We start from the raw sequence: 17057 nt of genomic DNA on the forward strand, positions 1-17057 counted from the left end.
GTGGATGGCAGTACAATACGTAAAATCTGAATATGCAATGGTTAGTCAAGCCCAGTATACACTGGGTGAACTGTCTGGTCCCCCTCCTGCAATGACTGCTGGCAAAACAGCAGGAGACCTGTGATCATCCAGATGTCATCTTCTGCCAACTTGGTGAGACGGGTCCCCTCTGCGGAGGGTCCCTGTACTGCTACCTCTGGATCATCTCACTACTGCCACCTCTGGTGGTATACTACAAGCTGTATAATAAAAGATCTAACTGTGTTTGTGCATCCCGATTCTAGCCCAGTACTGTGGCTCCCCACCGGGCTCCTCCCCATGGGCGGGGTCATCTGCCACAGTACCCAGGAATCCACCCAAACACCGCTAAACCATAACAGATTGCTTAATGCCATGGATTTGTCTGAGGTCACCACATTGCAGGCCATTCCAGGCCTGGCCCAGCGAATCTCTGAACAGCAGAATGCTCTGGAGAATTTGACTGCTGCATTTAACCAGCTGCACGCACAGATGAACTTACCAACCACCACAGGTAGAGAAGTTATACCGCCAGAAGTGACAGTCAAGACAATTGTACCTCTATCTGCTCCAACACGTTTCTCAGGGGAGGTGTGGAAATGCAGAGGATTCATCAACCAATGTTACATGCACTTTTCCCAACACAGAATCACTACTAGCCACTCTAGCTGACACTATTATCTTCAATCTGGAGAAAGGCCAACCTTGCCTTCTCGCACTCCTGGATCTGTCAGCAGCGTTTGACACCGTGAATCATTCTAGCTTACTACGACGACTCACAGACATCGGCATCACAGGAGCAGCGTTCAACTGGTTTAAATCCTTCCTTGAGAACAGAACATAAAGAGTCAAAATAAACAACAAGGAATCTCATCCCATCCAAGCCAAAATGGGGGTACCACAAGGATCCTCACTCTCCCCCACCCTTTTCAACATTTATCTTCTCCCACTCTGTCACCTCCTCACTAACCTCAAGCTTACCCATTTCCTATACGCGGATGACATACAAATTATCATCCCCATAACGGACACCTTACACAAGACCATGGCCTACTGGAATAAATGCCTCTCAACCATCAACGAGCTTCTAACCAGCCTCAACCTGGTTCTAAATACCAATAAAACGGAGATCCTTATAATAGCACCGGAAAAATCTACCCTGCCTACCTCCAGCAACTCTCCAGACACCTCAGGATACACCACCTCACCGCAAGTCAGAGATCTGGGTGTAATTCTAGATGACAGATTCAGCCTCAATAAATTCATTAACACCACCAAAGAATGCTTCTTTAAATTACAAGTTTTAAAGAAAATAAAGCCACTTCTACGCTACAGAGATTTCCGCACAGTGCTCCAGGCCATCATTCTCCCGAAACTGGACTATTGCAATTCACTTCTGCTGGGACTCCCCGCATGCTCTACCAAACCCCTCCAGATGGTCCTAAATGACACAGCAAGAATTCTCACCAATGCAAAAAAAAAAAGACCACATCACCCCAATCCTCCAGCACCTCCACTGGCTTCCCATTAAATACAGGATACAGGATATAGGCGGAGAGAAAACAAGATGGCGCCCTGAGCGGGAGCTGTGCCGTGAGCTCCGTACTTCTTATTGCCTATTTTAAGCTTTCAGCGATATTTCCTTCGAAATGCCTCAAAAGAAAGGGCAAGGTCCGGGTATATCCACCCGACCCAGACTTTGTAATCGGGCAACGGCTAATTACAGACTTTACCGCAAACGCACCAGAAGTGGGGGAAGTTAGCCCCATTGGAGTTTTGGCGAGAGGAGAGCCATACTCTCCCGGGGAACTTTCACTAACCCCCCCGGAACCCAAAACGCCGGCTCGAGCTTTGCCCCTGGAGGACGTCGGAGGAGCTGAGTTACATACCCAAGCGGTTAAGATAACCCAGCAGGGTGGCCCAGAAGACGTCCTAAAGGCTGGTGATCCCGGAGGAGTCCTGCAAACTCGCGCGGCTGAGACGCCAGGAAATGAGGAGGAAATGGTGGCGTCTACCTCCCAAACATCGGTGGATCCAGGCGAAGGAGCTGGAAGCGGGGTAAGGAAATCTTTCACCCAGCAATTTACCAAGCCAGCAAAAATAACCCTTGATAATATCTGGGACCTCATGAATGGGATGATGGTCAAACTAGACAATCAAGCCCTGCAGCTTGAAAATATTTCAACCAAATTCGGGTTGCTGGAAAGAGATACGCAGCAGAAATTTATGGAACAAAACAACTCTATAAAACATATAACGGAGGACATTAAAAGTCTTCAGAATACTAATGCCACTATAATATCAGAAAGGATTTCCACACTGAGAAGGTTAGAATCCATCGAGAATCATGTGAGACATTTAAATTTGAGATTTCTGAACTTTCCAATTATAATGGGGGAAATTCCTCTATTATCATTTAAGAAATATATTTCTGAAGTCTTAAAAATACCACAACAAGAGATACCACCGGTTAAAAAGATATTTTTTCTGCCAAAAAGAACAAGCACTCCGCTAACAGTTCCGCAACAAGGGTCAGACTTTCAAAATCTGACCGATTACCTGGAAAATTCTAACATAGAAATAATAGATCGTGCTGTTTTGTTTGTTTCTTTTTATGAAGAAAGTGATGTCTCCAAGATAATGAGAAATTACTTCAAAAATATCTCTACATTATTCTGTGGTGGACTCATCCGTGTATACCCGGATTTGGCAAAATCTACGCAGCAGCGTAGAAAAGATTTTCTGCAGATGAGACCTGAGACTACAGCACTGGGGGCTAGCTTCAAATTGAGGTACCCCTGTAAGTGCATAATCCAACTGGCCAGGAATATATATATTTTCTTTTTACCAGATCAACTGAGGGCTTTTCTGTCTGGTAGGAGACCTCCCGATGAGAATTTGGGACAATAGAAATTAGGTGTGAAGCAGGGCAAAAATTGTGAAATAGATGTTGTGTGTACTCCTTGAATATTTCCTTTCTCTCCACAATTACCTATGTATTAAGAGAGTAGATATTGGTTAGTTCTTAAGTATATGGGAAATTTAAATTTTGTTTCTTAAAAGTCTCTGTAATTTCTCTTACAAATGATTGTTTGTAATTTGTTTAAAAGATGAAAAAAAAAAAAAAAATACAGGATACAGTTCAAAAGCAGCATGATGATTCATAAGGCCCTACATAACATATCCCCACTCAACTTAACCTTCAAGCTACAAATTCATACTTCGGATAAGCCGACTAGAAGAGCATACCAAAACAGATTGATTACCCAGCCTGCAAAATCCTCCCTGAGAAAACGCGCTCTATCAACTGCGGGCCCGTCTCTCTGGAATTCTCTACCACCAAACCTCCGCCTTGAGCCGTGCCATACTACCTTTAAGGCGAAACTCAAGACTTGGCTCTTCCTGCAAGCATTCCCTGATAGCTAAGAACTAGAAGATTTAACAACCCTGTCCTTGGTTTTAATGTATGGTTCTCTGCCTTATTTAATCAAGACTATCAATTGCCTATTTATTTACTTAAAGTTGAGCTTAGTTTTGTTTTTTCCTATTTATTTAGATAAAGTGTTCTTACTTGTTCCAAGATTTGTTCCATGTAAACTGCCCCCCGGCAGTAGTTCTTCTGTTAATTGTGAACCGGAGTGATATGTATTGTATACAGGAACTCCCGGTATATAAAAACTATAAATAAATAAATAAATAAATAAATAAATAAATAAATAAATTTTCCTTCAGCATATGCCAAGACCACCTACATCTTGTCTTATCTGGATGGAAGAGCATTGGCTTTGGCCTCTTTGCTGTGGGAGCATGATAACCCTAATTTACATGACCTTGCCGGGTTCCTTGAACTGTTCAGGTCAGTTTTTGATGACCCTGCCCAGCATACTAATGCAGGATCTTCGTTGGTTCATCTGAAGCAATGTAGTAAACCTTTATCAGACTTCACCATAGAATTCAAGACACTGGCATCTGAATTACATTGGGACCCTAAATGCCTGAGGACCCTCTTCTTTGAGGGGTTCAATTCTCATTTAAAAAAGACAAGCTGGCAGCTCGCGAGATGCCTGAGACCTTGGCGGAACTGGTGAAGTTGGTAACAAGGATTGATCACCGACTTCGTGACAAGGTTCAAGAGACCAAGACTCCCAGAAGACCCCTTCCAGGTGAAACTCGAGTTTCACCCAGGCCTGTTACCTTGGGTCCAGTTGCTGGTGAAGAAGAACCTATGCAACAAGGAGGTTGGGCCTCTGTATGTATTGTGGACAAGCTGGCCATGCCGTACAAACATGCCCTATATGTCCGGGAAACTGGCAGACCTAAGTCCTGCGGGAGGACTCTTCTTAGGTCTAACTGCACCCTCTCCTCCACTCTCTCTTCCTGCATCCTTGATCTGCAGATCTTTAGAATACGACTCTTGCCCTAGTGGACTCAGGGGCAGGAAGCAATTTTATTTTGAAATGATTAGTGGAGCACTTGAGGATCCCCACCACCGCCATGACGTCTCCACTACTCCTGTCTTCAATTCATGGGGAACCCTTACCGGGAGAAGTAACTCAGCTCACTGAACCCGTGAGTCTACGGACCGGTGCTCTCCATTCAGAGACTATCTCCTTCTTTGTCCTAAAGAAGGCCATGCACTTTATAGTATTGGGGTTACTGTGGCTGCAACAGCATATGCCTCAATTCAATTGGGCCACTCTGGAACTTTCACGTTGGGGTCCAGATTGCCATGGTAAATGTCTGATGGAGGTCACTCCTTTACCCTGCATGCCTACACTACCCCATTGCTGCCTGGGTTGCCGCCTCAGTATGCATCTTTTCAAGATGTATTTTCCAAGGAAGCTGCAGATGTACTCCCTCCACACAGGTCCTATGACTGTGCCAGCAATTTGAAGCCTAACACTGAACCACCCAAAGAAAGGGTTTACCCTCTCTCCATGGTAGAAAATAAAGCCATGTCTGAATACATACAGGAGAACCTTCAGAAAGACTTCATAAGACCCTCCAAGTCTCCTGCCGGTGCAGGCTTTTTCTTTGTGGGGAAGAAGGACGGCACATTGCGTCCATGTATTGACTATCGAGGTCTAAACGAGATCACTGTGAAAGACCACTATCCCTTACCACTCATCTCAGAGCTATTTGACAGACTACAGGGAGCCAAGATATTCTCCAAGCTTGATCTCAAGGGAGCCTATAACCTAGTTCGCATCTGCTCTGGCGATGAATGGAAGACAGCCTTCAACACCCGGGATGGGCACTTTGAATATTTAGTAATGCCCTTTGGCCTGTACAACGCCCCGGCTGTCTTCCAAAACATGAACGACATTCTGCGTGATCTACTCTACAAATGTGTCATTGTGTATCTAGATGACATCTTCATATTCTCCCAAGATATGGAGGATGTCAAATGAGTGCTGCAAAGACTCTGCGAGAATTGTCTATATGCCAAGTTGTCTGTGCGAGTTCCATAAGGAATCAGTGCCTTTCTTAGGGTACATGTTTCCAATCAAGGTTCCAGATGGACCCACAGAAGCTGGAGAGCAATAGGAAATGGAAACAACCCACAGGTCTAAAGGCTCTTAGACGATTTCTAGGATTCACAAACTATTACAGAACATTCATCAAGAACTACTCCTCACTCACTGTTCCGCTTATAGCTATGACTAAGAAAAGTGCCAACGTTGCCAATTGGTCTACGGAAGCTGTATCAGCATTCCAGAAACTGAAAGACGCCTTCTCAAGCAAGCTATGCCTCCAACATCTGGATCCAACCAGGCCCTTCATTTTAGAGGTCAATGCCTCAGATGTAGGTGTAGGGGCCGTGATAAGCCAGGCCGTGACTCTAAGACCTTACACTCGTGCTCATTTTTCTCCCGTTGTTTCTCGCCAGTGAAGAACAACTATGGAATAGGTGATAAAAAAACTCCTGGCAATCAAGATGGCATTCAAGGAGTGGTGCCCCTGGCTTGAAGGTGCACAACATCAGATCATAAAAATCTGGAGTACCTCCGCCACGCACAGAGCCTAAACCATAGGCAGGCGAGATGGTCCCTGTTCTTCAACAGATTTGACTTTGTGCTGAAATATCACCCTGGAGATAAGAAAATCAGAGCAGATGCGCTCTCTCGCTCATTCCTCTCCAAAGACATACCTGATGATGTTACCCAGGTAGAGAGTCCATCAAGCTAGGTTGAGAGAACATTGTACAAATCTCATCTTTGGGTGTATTTCCTCACTCCAAAGGACATCAAATCTTCACAAGAGTGCACTGTTCTGTTCGTATGTCTCACTTTGAATGTCAGAGTGGCCCCTGACCTCTATACTCCTACCTAAACCTCACCTCGAGTAACTAGGTGGGCCTCATATAGAGGTATTAATACCTAACTACTATAAACACCTTATAACTAGTCTCTCTCTCTCCCTCCCTCTCCCTCTCTCATGCTATTTGTGAAAACATCACAAAGTACAATAAAGCCATATCACACAAATGAAAAAGGTGTAGTTAAAACTGTGCAATATAGCATTGCAAAGCCAGCCAACTTGGACAGAAACTGCTCCCCTTTTCCTAATTTGCATCGTACCATATGTTATGGTGCTTTTCACATATGAAAACACCATATAGCACTTTGATAAATGACCCCCAATTTCAGTAAACTCACCCCTTTTAGACAAGCTTGCATTATTTACTTTTTTTGATGAATGATGGGATATGTTTTACTGTTATTTCCCCCTTTTAAAGGTGTTTTATCGCTTTTTGAGGCCCTTGAGTGGAGCATGAGCTTGAGCTCTGGTTAAGGTCAGCCTCTGCTCTGACTCAGATTTTAAAGTGTCACTAGATCCCTGCACAGTGATGTCATCAAGTTCTATTTTCCCTAATATTGCCTACGTGTTCCCTAATCTAGCATTGGCCGGCCTAAGCTCTTAGGTCACTTATTTAGAAGCCCAGGCATTTTTCTATTTTATTTTTTGTTTCAGCAGAGCTTGACATTTTCAATTGCACCGGTGCTTTAACCTATTCAAATGCTGCTGCTGCTTTCACCTGCTCACCAGTTGCTAGAGAAGCCATTTCCCAGGAACTCCCACCCTATCCCTGGATTCAGCTTCGGAATCACCATGGTAGTCCTAGATTTTTTCTGGGATGCTTTGGCGGTCCACTAATGATAGGGGGTGGATGGATTCTAACATTGCATTTAAAAAATATTTTTTTTCTTGCTACTAACTTCAGAAGTATTTTTTTTTTTTTACTATTGTTAAAAATGTTTTCCTGTACTGGTTGGGTTTTCTTTCGTGTCATTTTGAACCTTTAAAATGTTCCAAAGCCCTTATAAAGCCTTTAATATTTTTCTTTCAAAATCAATTCCTTCAATCATTTTTCTACAGCTGTGCCAGTGTTAGCAAGCAAGACTCTTACTGATTGTCACTGTCAAAATTTTCTGGTTTGTAGGAGTTTTAATAGGATTTAATGGTGGTGTCAGGTGGCCAGGGTCCCCCTTACCTGGCCACCACCTTTATTTCCTTCTAAATTTTATTTCATCTATTATTTTTAAATGAAATTGTCCCCCCCACCCCAGATCGCAGGTATCTCGCTGACATCAGTGATGTCATCAGTGATGTAATCAGTGATGTCAGCAGACCTGGCTTGGTTATCCTTATTGCAGCATTGAGGGTTTTCCCAAGGCCCCGATGCCAATTCTTCTTTTTAAACCGTGGTGGTGGTGCAAGGATCAGGCACTCACCCTCTCGCAGTCCCGGCAGGCAAAGGGTAAGGGCAACGGCAATTGTGTCCATCATCCTGTCAGTACGTTGGGGGCTTCCCTGAGGCCCTTGACGTATCTACGATCCGAGCTACTCTGGTGCGGGTGGAGGAGGGAAGGAGAAATGGCAGCAGCAGCAGAAAACAGGAGGTCCCAATGACAGCAATGCTGGCTCCATGGTTCACCACCACCACCACCACCTAGCTCCTGCCTCCACTTGATCGGGCCTTTCCCCAGCTGCATCGGTGTCACGGCACAACTCTGCCCTTTTTGCTGGCACTACGGGCCACTCCCATGACCCCTGGCCCTCAATTGCTATTGGGTCCTACTCATCCTTCACAACCTCATCAACACAGACTGCTGGGCTGGGGTAATTTATATTTATTTTTAATAGGAGTACCCCCTAGTACATTGCTATAATTTAGCTGGATTAAAAAAAGGCATGCCGGTGCCAGGGGCTTTCCAAGCAGGGACTGAGATATCCGAATATTGGGCATATCAGTCTAGGTTAGCCAAATAATTTTAGACCTGCCTCAGAGCAAGTCTAAAACTTATCTGGCCTTTAAAAAAAAACAAACAAAAAAAAACAAACCAGGATTGCCATTTACCCGGATATCTTCATAAACTGGATGAACGGCTTCGCCAAAACCTTGTGTTTCCAGCACAGCTGCTAAGAACTATGCTGGAAGTGCCCAGCATCACTGTAAACTGAGATCCCGGGACATATAAGGGCCTATTTAAAGGTACAGGGTGGGGGACGAGGGTGCTGAGGAGAAACTGGAGAGGGAGGGATGAATGGTTGATGCTGGTCAATGACATATTTTTTTAAATCTAGTGGCATTTGAGGAGGGTCCTGGCTTACCGCGGAAGTTATTACTACTTCTAGTGGTGTGGGAATCTGGCCTGGAGGCCTGCTTTCGTATCTTTTTTTTTGGGCAGGATCTCCATTTACCTGGATATCTTTTGAAGGTATCTGGGTAAGTGGCAGGTTATCTGGCCTTGTGTGGGCAGATGACTTAAAAACCTAACCAGCTGTATTCATACATAGCTGGTTATGTTTTTTAGTTAACAGCTATATATAGCCAGATAACTTTAGGCTGGTATATTCAGCAGGACCTGTATCCCACTGAATATCAGGACAAGTTACTGACTAACTTTAGCTAGATAACTTGTCTACTAACTGGCCTACTGAATATAACCCCCAAAGTACCTACAATGTATCCTTTCTTTTACAAAAGAAATTATTTTCTGAAATCTATCTTCTAGTAACATAAGTTTCAAATCTTTTGAACTACCCTCTGCTTTCAGGCTGTTCTTATATTTGCAAAGATGTTTCCATGTCCTGGCCCCATCTGCAAAAGTACAAAAGAATAAAGATGCTTGCAAGATAAACCTTCTTCATATTGACTGCTCTCAGAGGAACACAAGGGGTATTAATGCAATGCATTTCACAGTTCCAGTGAGAGAGAACGGGGGAGGCTAAGTGAAGTAATCTTGGCATTGACATCTCTTTCAACAAACCTGAAAACAGATCCATTTACATTTAGATTTCCTGAAAGATCAGAGTTGTTTAAAAAAAAAAAAAAATAAACACCAACAAAACCTTCATATTAGGAAAAGGTAAAAGAGTGCATTTTAGTTTATGCTACTTTGTACTAAAACATTTTTACCAAGTAAATTCTTCAGGTAGAGTGGCATACCAGTACTTCTATCTAACTAGATAAACGACGCTTGACCGACGTGCCGCAAATGCGCAGTAGAGAGCAGCTCTACTGCGCATGTGCGGGCGAGCACGTCAGTCTTAGGCAGCGTCAAAAAAACCCAAAAAACATGGCGGCAGCGGTGGTAGCAGCGGCAGCGGGCAGCGGTAGCGGGCGGTAGCGGCGGCGGTAGCGGGCGGCGGTGGTGGGCGGCGGCGGTAGCGGCAGCGGCAGCGGTAGCAGCGGTAGCCAGTAGCGAGGGAGGGAGGAGAGAGAGAGAGGGAGGGAGGGACGGACTAAGTGGGAGGGACGAAGAGAGAGAGTGGGAGGGAGTGACTGAGTGAGAGGGAGGGATTGAGTGAGGGGGAGGGAGTGAGGGGGAGGGACTGAGTGAGGGGGAGTGAGAGGGAGGGAGGGAGGGAGTGGGACTGAGGGAGAGGGAGGGAGTGGGACTGAGTGAGAGGAGAGGGAGGCTGGGGAGGAGTGGGTGAGTGGGTGGGAGGGAGGTAGGGGAGAGAGAATGAGGGGGAGGTGAGAGACAGAGGGATGTAGCCCGTTTTAACGGGCTTAACGGCTTGTGTTGTATAAGTAACAGCTATAAAAATTATAAACTGAAAAAAAAATAATATTCCTTATTAATTATGAAGAATATGTTACCAGAAAATAAACTGTATTATATAAGCCTTACTTTGTATTATCATAGTCAATTTACCATTAACTTGATTAGAAACTATGTGGTACAAGGTCATAAAAAATGAAAAAACTGGAAACAAAATTTAAGATATACAGTAGTAAACTGTAAAAGACTTGGGGACATCTGCACTAAAGCTTAATGTGCACATTAAGGCCATTTAGAAGGCATGCCTTATAGTGTGCTATGTACTATGATCCTAGCATGCATACTACAGCTATCTAGGGAGAAATTATTATTAATATATACATGCTAAATGTAGTGAATATGCTCATTTAAATGAAAAACTGCAATACAGAAATCAGAATTTTGTGAGCATTTGCTAAATAGAATATTATGCACGTCCACATACCATTAAGCACACACTCCCCAGGGTGAAATATTTAGCACCCACTTTGAAGCAGCAGGCGATCACTTTTTTGCTTACATGCTATTTCAAGGGCTCAGTTCACTTGATGAATTGGGAGTTACTGAAAGAGAAGGGGGTTATTTAAGGATCGCAGGCATAATAACTTCCTTTTGGTTTGTTTTTATATTTCAGTGAGGTTTTATTTATTTATTTATTTATCATTTCCTGGTTCATTTAATGTTTCTTTCAGTTTGGTTCATTCCCCAAGCCAAAATAAATAAATTAATAGATAACATATATATATATATATATATATATATATATACACATATATATATATATATATATATAATATATATATATATGAATCAAAGCCCATTTCCCCCAAGAAAGTTATGGGTGAAGACCTATCTGGCTGGGCTGAGATGAGCCCAGTCAGGGCCTCGCTGGTCCCTCATACTCCCTCTCCTGTCCCTGAAACATTTTCCAGGCCCAAGGACCTCCCCGGCTTTCTGTGGGGGGGGGGTCCCCCAAGATGAAAGGGGCAGGCGTGATGCCCACTTCTGTCCTGATGTGAGGTCCTTTATAAATGGCTCTGGCAGCCTAGAGGCTGGCGCCAAAGTGACATGTGGGGTAAATAAAAAAATGCTATATATAAGTCCCAGTTCTATACCCTAACTGGTAGCCTAACACTGAGATACACAAAGCATTCATTTTCTAATCTCTCATCTCTTTTAGTTTTTACACCAGCACTAATTTGTGCCCTGAGGATTTGGGACCAAACTATCACTATGAAATCCTTCTCATCACATAAGGAAATATTTAATAGGAATGTGCATAATTTTTATGATGAATTAAAACATTGTACGATATTTCTCAATTCGTCATATATCGGTAAAATCGATAAACGATCGCATTTTCCCGAATTTTCATGAAAAATCGTTTTTCGGCTTAGTGTGCGCTAACAAAAAGCCATTCATTTTTGTTACTGCGCGCTAATTCCCGTTCGTGCGCACTAAGCCAAAAAATGATTTTTTACAAAAAAAAAAAAGGCCGATCTGCGGGAAAATTAGATTTTCCCGCGGCCATACGAACCCGAAAGCGCAAATGATCGGGTACCCGAAGCACATCCCTAATATTTAATCTGTGAAAACATCACTCTTTAGGAATATTCATTTTTCTGATTATTTATGTTTGTTTAGATACAGCTCATGTTTTCTCCATTGTTAGCTCAAATCAAGTTGCATTCAGGTTACACTGGTAACTTCCTGCTCGCCTCTCTGCTTAATATTGCCCTTATAAGCAGTAATTTTCAATATTTTTGTGCATGAAACCCAATTTTGTGTACATAAATGGCTGTTATACAACTGACATGGGTAAAGTGCTTGTGAAAGCATGTGTGTAACCTGTTTTATTGCGTGTACATTTACATGCCCTGAAGAGAGGCATTCCAGGGGGAGAGGAGGGCAGAGGGTGGGGTGGAGTTGGGGTAGAATCAGCACTTATATGGATTTTTTTTTTTTTTTTTTTAATTTTAAAATATATGCACTTCAGTACATATGATGTTATGTCCGCTGAAGACGAGGTGCAGCTTTACGTGACTGACTGCGTGTTCATTCTCAGCCAATAACCTATTTTCAAAGTGAACTTACACTTGTAAGTTCGATTTAAAATTACTAGGTGCATGGAGACTTTACCTATGCAGGCTGGTTGAAAATTACGCTCTCCAAGGTAACTGTTCTATGCTTAATTTTATCTTGAAAATGGAGCAATGAATATGCAGTCAACTTTAAAATTCAATATTCATTCTGATCAACAGTGACAAAGACATTTTTTGAAATGTTTACTCCAAATTAGAAAAGTTATAACATTGGCACTTCTAGGCCTTTTGATTCAGATCAAGTAGAAGATCTGAGCTATCAGCTGAGGACTTCAGCTAAAATTGAGAAACCTGTACAATTATATTACAATCATTGCCAAAGGAGAAGGATTGAAGCTCCTTTTGAAATAAAAAAAAAAAACCTGAGGCTTTACATACCTGAAAATCCTTTTAATTTCGTGATCATGAATTTCCTGCAAAATATCTTGGTCCCTGTCAGTTTCATGTGGAGCAAAAGGAAATCCTGCATCTGTCTGATTAAGTGCTAAGTGAGGATGACAATCTGTCCTTGAATAATAGCCTATCAAAAGTCCAAAAATAAATAAAGATGCAACAGAGCAAAATATTTTACAGATCTGACAAAAGCTGAAGTTAGTGGTCTTTGGTGCAGGCCTTGAACAGTGCAATAAGTAATCTGGATCTTCCTGAAGACGCTGAAATCTTCCTTTGGGTGACATGGATGTTTCAAATGATGTAAAATCAAGGTCTGTATTTGGAGAGTTTCCCAAATGTTGATGACCTGTGCCATCTGTTGAGAAATGGTCAAATCCAGGATCTTCTAATTCAGTCTCCATGTCCCACTCTAAGTCCAGTGTTGTGGACTGAAGCTCATTGTTGTCTAGATATTCCGTGTGTGCAGCTATTTTGTGGTCTACATTCATTTTTTGATAGGCCATCTTTGTACCTATTAAGACACAACCAACAGAGAAGATTGGTAGATATATTTAATAGATCAATATATGTTTGTAAACAAGCTTTCAGGATAATTATAGTCCCACTCTGAGAAGGAAATCTACAAACAACTTCCTTTTGGCCTTAAGTTTGAATAGATATTTCTGGTTTCATTATCTACTTTATAGTAACATCAACAGTCAAGGACATGCTCACAATCTTATCTCTACTCATGTCTAAGATATACATGATCTCATTAAGTGGAAATGTATCCAAAAGAGATAAATATTACTATTTTTATGATTTGTATTCAGTGCTGTACAGAGGTAAATACTGGACAGTCCCTACTTCTCGGAGAAAATAAATTAAGAGAGATAATATATTTCGTCAAGAGCAGGGACAGGGCTTCTAAACTGTGTAAATTATAATGATATTAAGTTCTATTGTACTGTCCTAGTTGAACTCTGAATGCAAACATTTTTATTCACAAATTCCCTGAATACCTCTAAATTTCAAAGACTCAAGCATCTTATTAATAGGGGTCAAATATTCGAAAGATTTATGCAGTCAAAATTTCCTTTTAACAACATAAAAATAATGGGTCAATAAGTACCCCTCCCCTACCCTCACCCCCATCTGGCTAAAATCTGTATGCACAAAATCACTGGGGTAGATTTTAAAAAATTGCGCGATCACGTACTTTTGTTCACGCACCAGGCATAGCCGCGCATATCTTATAAAATCCGGGGTCGGCGCGCACAAGGGGGTGCACATTTGTGCAACCTGTGCGCGCCGAGCCCAGCGTGCGCTGCCTGTTCCCTCCGAGGCCACTCCGATTTCGGAGCGGCCTCGGAGGGAACTTTCCTTCGCCCTCCCCCCACCTTCCCCTCCCTAACCCACCCCCCTGGCCCTATCTAAACCCCCCCCTTACCTTTGTTTCATGATTTACGCCTGCTAAAAGCAGACGTAAATCTACGCGTGCCAGCGGGCTGCTGGCGCGCGATCACCCGACCCAGGGGCTGATCCGGAGGCCTCGACCATGACCCCGGGCCAGCGCCATGCCCCCGGCCCCGACCCCGCAATGCCGCATCACGCCCCCGAAACACCCCGTCATTTTAGACGCGCCCCTGACACGCCCCTTTTAGAAAGCCCCGGGACTTACGCGCGTCCTGGGGCTCTGCGCGCACCGGCGGCCTATGCAAAATAGGCACGCCGGCGCGTGAGGGCCCTGCACGCGTAAATCCGCCTGGATTTACGCGCGCAGGGCATTTAAAATCCGCCCCACTGTGTATACAGATGTATCCAGATAAGTTCCTGGAGAGAAGGTCCATAAACCACTATTAGCCATGTTGACTTGGGAAAGCCATTGCTTATACCTGGTTATGAGCAAGAAGGAGTGGATCTATTCTTTGAGAACCTACTGAATAATTGTAACCTAGATTGGTTATCATTGGAGACAGGATGCTAAGCTTGATTGACCTTTGGCTGATCCAGTAAAGCATTTCTTATGTTTCCTTTGTGAAAAAAATGAGGCTAGGAGTGTGCCTGTGGCAGATTTCTTTAATTTTAATTGATTAGAACAATATGTAGCACTAATCAGCTTAATATAGCCCCTTAACTTTAGTGTGGTTAGATTTAAATGGATATTCAGCTGCAACTTGAGCAATGTTACACATGGCTGAATATCTGGAAAAAGTTAACTAGTTAAAATTAACCAGTTAATCAGAATCTCTTTCAATATCTACTCCTATATCTCCAAAAACATACTATCATTCATTGAACCAACCTGAAGAAATGATTACATATAAAGGTCTATGCAATAAACTTTAGCATACACATTCAGGCTTTCTTGAGTCTGCTAAAAGTTGGAAGGCCTTAGTGTGCATGTTAAAAGTTGTCCTAGAGTACATTAGCATGAGCACGCTTAGGGCTTAATTTTCCAAAGACTTTACGTCCATAAAACTGGGTTTTATGTGCATTAATTAGCTTTTAAAAATTGCCTGGGAGGACTGTGCATGTGAAAGTATGCACATATTTTTATGTGCACAAAAGAAAGGCAATCCTCAAGGCAGAGTTGGGGCAGGGGAATCATTTATGCAGGTATTTCTAAAACTCTATATTACAGCAGAAATTTACACCTGTTCTACGGCAAATGTAAGTATATGTGTGTGTAAATTTACAGCATACTTCTGAAAATCAACATTATACAAGTAAGCCTGCCCTAATGTTCAAAGTGGACATGATCCTGCCCACAGAAAGAAGATGACAGTCTACAACTTAACCTATAGGCCTACACCTTTTGATGTCATTCTTGCACACAAACATTTTCATACCATAGTATTCCACAGCACAGCCTCAAGTTCCTCCAACTGTTTTGAAAAACAGCAGTGAGGCTTTTAGAAGGAGCCAATTCCAGTGATCAGGTGAAAAGCCTATCCTGCTTTAAGCTTCATTGGCGCTCCATTTAGAGCAGAGTAAAACAATGTTTTGTAATGTATTGAAATGCATGAACCAAACAGCACAAGCCTACTGGTCTCATTTCCTGCCCACATACACCCCAACGAGGGAAACTTGGTCCTCCCAAAAGGCCCTTTTATCATCGCCTTAAATAACTAATGCAAGGCTAGCCAGAATGAGGCTTTGTGCATTCTGTTGCTTTATCCCAACTGCTGAAACAATATTCCACAGGATTTATGCAACAAAACTTCCTTTTGAAAAAGCATCCAAACCTGGCTATTTTGCCAAACCTTTGCATTTCCACTCATCTTACTGCTAGGCATTCTAATTTTAGGTGCCATGATTGTTTTATTAATTGCTAAGTACCTTCCCTATACAATGAAATCAGTGTACACCATGTATTGCTACCTATACAGTTTTGCATTGCTCCATTCCCAGTTTCATGTTCCTATGTCCCCTTCCCCAAAAACATATGCACTACAATTTACATTTATCTTTGCAATCCACTTTGTACAATTCTTAGAAAAAGGCATAATATGAAATGAAAAATAAATAATTATGAATCATCAAGCAGAACAGTGCCACATCAGAGACTCTTCCAGGATTGTTCCACACCCAATCATGTACAAGGCATAGAGGTATCATGCATGTGTGAAAATGGATATGTTCCAAGGTATTGGCATGATTTCCAGGGTCATTAATATCACTAGACACTGAGCACTGATGGCATTCAAAAACATCCCGAATGGTGTTTTTTTTTTAGGGGGTGGAGGGGAATCCAATCATACCTCCTAGCTAGTCACAAAAGCAGGCAGACTTCCATATGGGGCTCCTCCAAGGAGCATTTGACTAGTTAATGGGAACCCCTAGTCTTCCCCTATCCCCCTCTCCTATGTAAAATGAAAGTTTCCACAAGTCACCAGAAGACAGTATGGATGAAAGGGAGAAAATGACAGAGAAAGAGGTGACTGAGGGGACAAATTTATATACATTTGAGTACTTAAAAAATAAATCTGACTCTACACAAGGCAAATTTATTTCCAAGTAAAAGGTTACCAGAGGACAAAGATGTTTGACCTCACTGACATAATTAAAGATCAGTTAAGGCACTCAGAGCCTAAAGGCTGAACCTTAGACTGCAACTCAAACATTTTTTTTTTTAGCTGATCAGCTGTTTTGGTTTCAGTGCTGAGCTCATTTCTGTGAGCTTTGAGACAGAAGCAGCCATTGTGGTACAGCAAGTATGGTACCTACAATCAAGTGTGATCACAGAGGAGGGAATGGTCAGATAACAGTGCCTTTCTGGATCAGGATGGCCAGATTCCTTCCTGTGAAACCTCCTGGCTTCACTCTGCTTTTTGAAGATCTTGATTCAGAAGAGAGAGCATATAAATCGTAGACACTCAACTCAGTTTTCAGTTCTTCTGGAGATATTCACTCTCCTTTGACCTCATCATCTAAAGTGTAGTAGATCTACATTTTTTTTCATTGCAATAAGAAATAATCATGTGCCAGGCTTACTTGTATACCCTCTGGA

The 17057-nt window shown here is 42.6% G+C and overlaps 1 protein-coding gene across 1 annotated transcript in view; it reads right to left on the reverse strand.

The window, feature by feature from the left end:
• NAALADL2 (N-acetylated alpha-linked acidic dipeptidase like 2) overlaps positions 1-17057 on the reverse strand; it is a 1070337-nt gene that overhangs the window by 732384 nt on the left and 320896 nt on the right. The window contains exon 2 of the mRNA XM_029617369.1: positions 12551-13076. Within this exon, the coding sequence (XP_029473229.1) occupies positions 12551-13076 (526 nt within the window). The remainder of the gene's footprint in view (positions 1-12550; positions 13077-17057) is intronic.

The sequence above is a fragment of the Rhinatrema bivittatum genome, chromosome 9, assembly GCF_901001135.1.
Source record: "Rhinatrema bivittatum chromosome 9, aRhiBiv1.1, whole genome shotgun sequence".
NCBI lineage: Eukaryota > Metazoa > Chordata > Amphibia > Gymnophiona > Rhinatrematidae > Rhinatrema > Rhinatrema bivittatum.